The sequence below is a fragment of the Calidris pugnax genome, unplaced genomic scaffold (genome assembly GCF_001431845.1).
Source record: "Calidris pugnax isolate Ruff unplaced genomic scaffold, ASM143184v1 scaffold82, whole genome shotgun sequence".
In the NCBI taxonomy this organism is placed as follows: Eukaryota; Metazoa; Chordata; class Aves; order Charadriiformes; family Scolopacidae; genus Calidris; species Calidris pugnax.
Window position 1 is genome coordinate 4,325,441 of NW_015090833.1, and position 1,688 is coordinate 4,327,128.

General features: G+C 65.3%; 1 protein-coding gene across 3 annotated transcripts in view; it reads left to right on the forward strand.

Moving 5' to 3' along the window:
* The first annotated feature begins 26 nt into the window (after window positions 1–26).
* Window positions 27–1,688, forward strand: part of EFHD2 (EF-hand domain family member D2) — a 5,347-nt gene continuing 3,685 nt past the window's right edge. For 2 of the 3 annotated variants that reach the window (XR_001411964.1, XM_014941509.1), the window contains exon 1: window positions 1,169–1,503. Coding sequence is in view for 2 of the 3 variants with exons in the window: in XM_014941509.1 (XP_014796995.1) it covers window positions 1,265–1,503 (239 nt within the window). In the remaining variant the exon portion in view is untranslated. Of the gene's footprint in view, window positions 993–1,168; window positions 1,504–1,688 lie in introns of those variants that run through there. The other variant, XM_014941511.1, reaches the window with a different exon arrangement.

Here is a 1,688-nt window from a genome sequence, read left to right on the forward strand (position 1 = left end):
TCTGGCAGGAGAGATGCCCTTGCGCCTCTGCCCCATGCTTACGGGAGGGACCCCCCATTCCCTGCAGGAGGGACGCCCAGGACCCCCCAGCTCCTTGCAGGTGGGATCCCCCCCATTCCTTGCAGGAGGGAATCCCAGGACCTCCAGCTGCTTCCAAGAGGGTGTCCCCCCTCCCCATTCCTTGCAGGAGGCACCTCCAGGAGCCCCAGCTCCTTGCAAGAGTGTTCCACCCGTTCCTTGTAGGAAGGACCCTGGGATCCCCAGTTTCTTGCAGGATCCCCCCTTCCTCCCGATTCCTTGTAGGAGGGACCTCCAGGACCCCCAGCTGCTTGCATGAAGGACCTCCTGTTTTCCTGCAGGAGGCTCAGCCCCCGCCCCCCCCAGCTCTTTGCAGGAAGGATGGTTGGGACACTCCCCTGCACCTTGTGGGAGGGATTCCCCCCCGTTCCTTGTAGGAGGTTTCCCCCCACCCCTAGCTCTGGGAAAGAGGGGTGGGCTGGGACACCCCCCACTCATTGCAGGAGGGATCCCAGGGACGTTCCCTACTTCTCCCCCACACCAGCATCTTGCAGGAGGGACGCCAGGGGCACCTTGGACATCTTCGCCCCGGCTACTTGTAGGAGAGAGCCCTCCAGACCCCAAAGTCATCCCAGAAGGGACCCCTGCACCCCATCTCCTGGGAGGAGGCACCCAGCACCCTGTGCTGGGGCTGGAGGATGCTGCAAGGGTCCCCTGTGTCCCCTCTGCCGCAGTGCCGGGGGGTCCCCACTGCTCTGGCTGTGGAGGCAAGGCCAGTGTGTGCCCAGCATCCCTGGCCGCGCTGCGTGCCACCACGCACGATGGAGCATGACTCTGCCAGTTCAGCCCCCGGCCCCGGACTGACAGGGTGGCGAGAGGGGGGGGGCAAGCTGACAGCAAGGATGGAGCCCTGGAAATTTCCAGGGGGAGACAGCAATGGGGGTGGCTCTGACCACGGTCATGCTAGGATGTGCGTGAGTAGCTGGGGGTGCGTGGGATGGCCTGGAGCATCCCTGCAGAGCCCACGGGGAGTCGGACGCTTTGTGCAGGCAGCGTGGAGGCAGCACAGCTCTGGGGGGAGGCAGGGGGGAGAGGTTGTGCAGCAGGGGAAGGCACGGCCGTGGGGTGCTGCTGCTTCTCGGCCCACTGGCCCTGAGGAGGGGGGAGTCCAAATGTGGGGTCTTGCTGGGGCATGGCTGAGTGCTGGAGGAAGTGATGGGGATGGAGGCAGTGAGGTCTTGAAGTAATGTGCTCGGGGGCCTGTTGGGGAGCAGGCATGCCCCCCCCCCGGTGTCTTGGCAGTGTGAGGAGCCCCCCATGTGCCGTGCTTCTTCCCAGTGGGTTGTCACCCCATCACGTGGACACAGCAGCCAGACATGCAGGCTGCCGTCCCTTCAACTGCAGCAGAAGGGAGCTGGCGGCGGTGGAGGGGGGGCACACACAACCAGACTTTGGGGTCCCCAGGGGAAGAATAGCAGCCAGAGGGTGTGCTCCTGGTGCAGACAGTGATGGGTGGTCATGGGTGCTGCAGCCCCGGCGCAGATGGTGGTGCGGGGTGGGGAGAGGGGGGGGAAAGCAATGTGTGGTGGGAGTCTGGCTGGCACTGCAGAGGGGGGGGGCCGGGGGCAGGAAGCAGACGGGTTTGCCCTGACACCAGCAGCGTCTGGTTG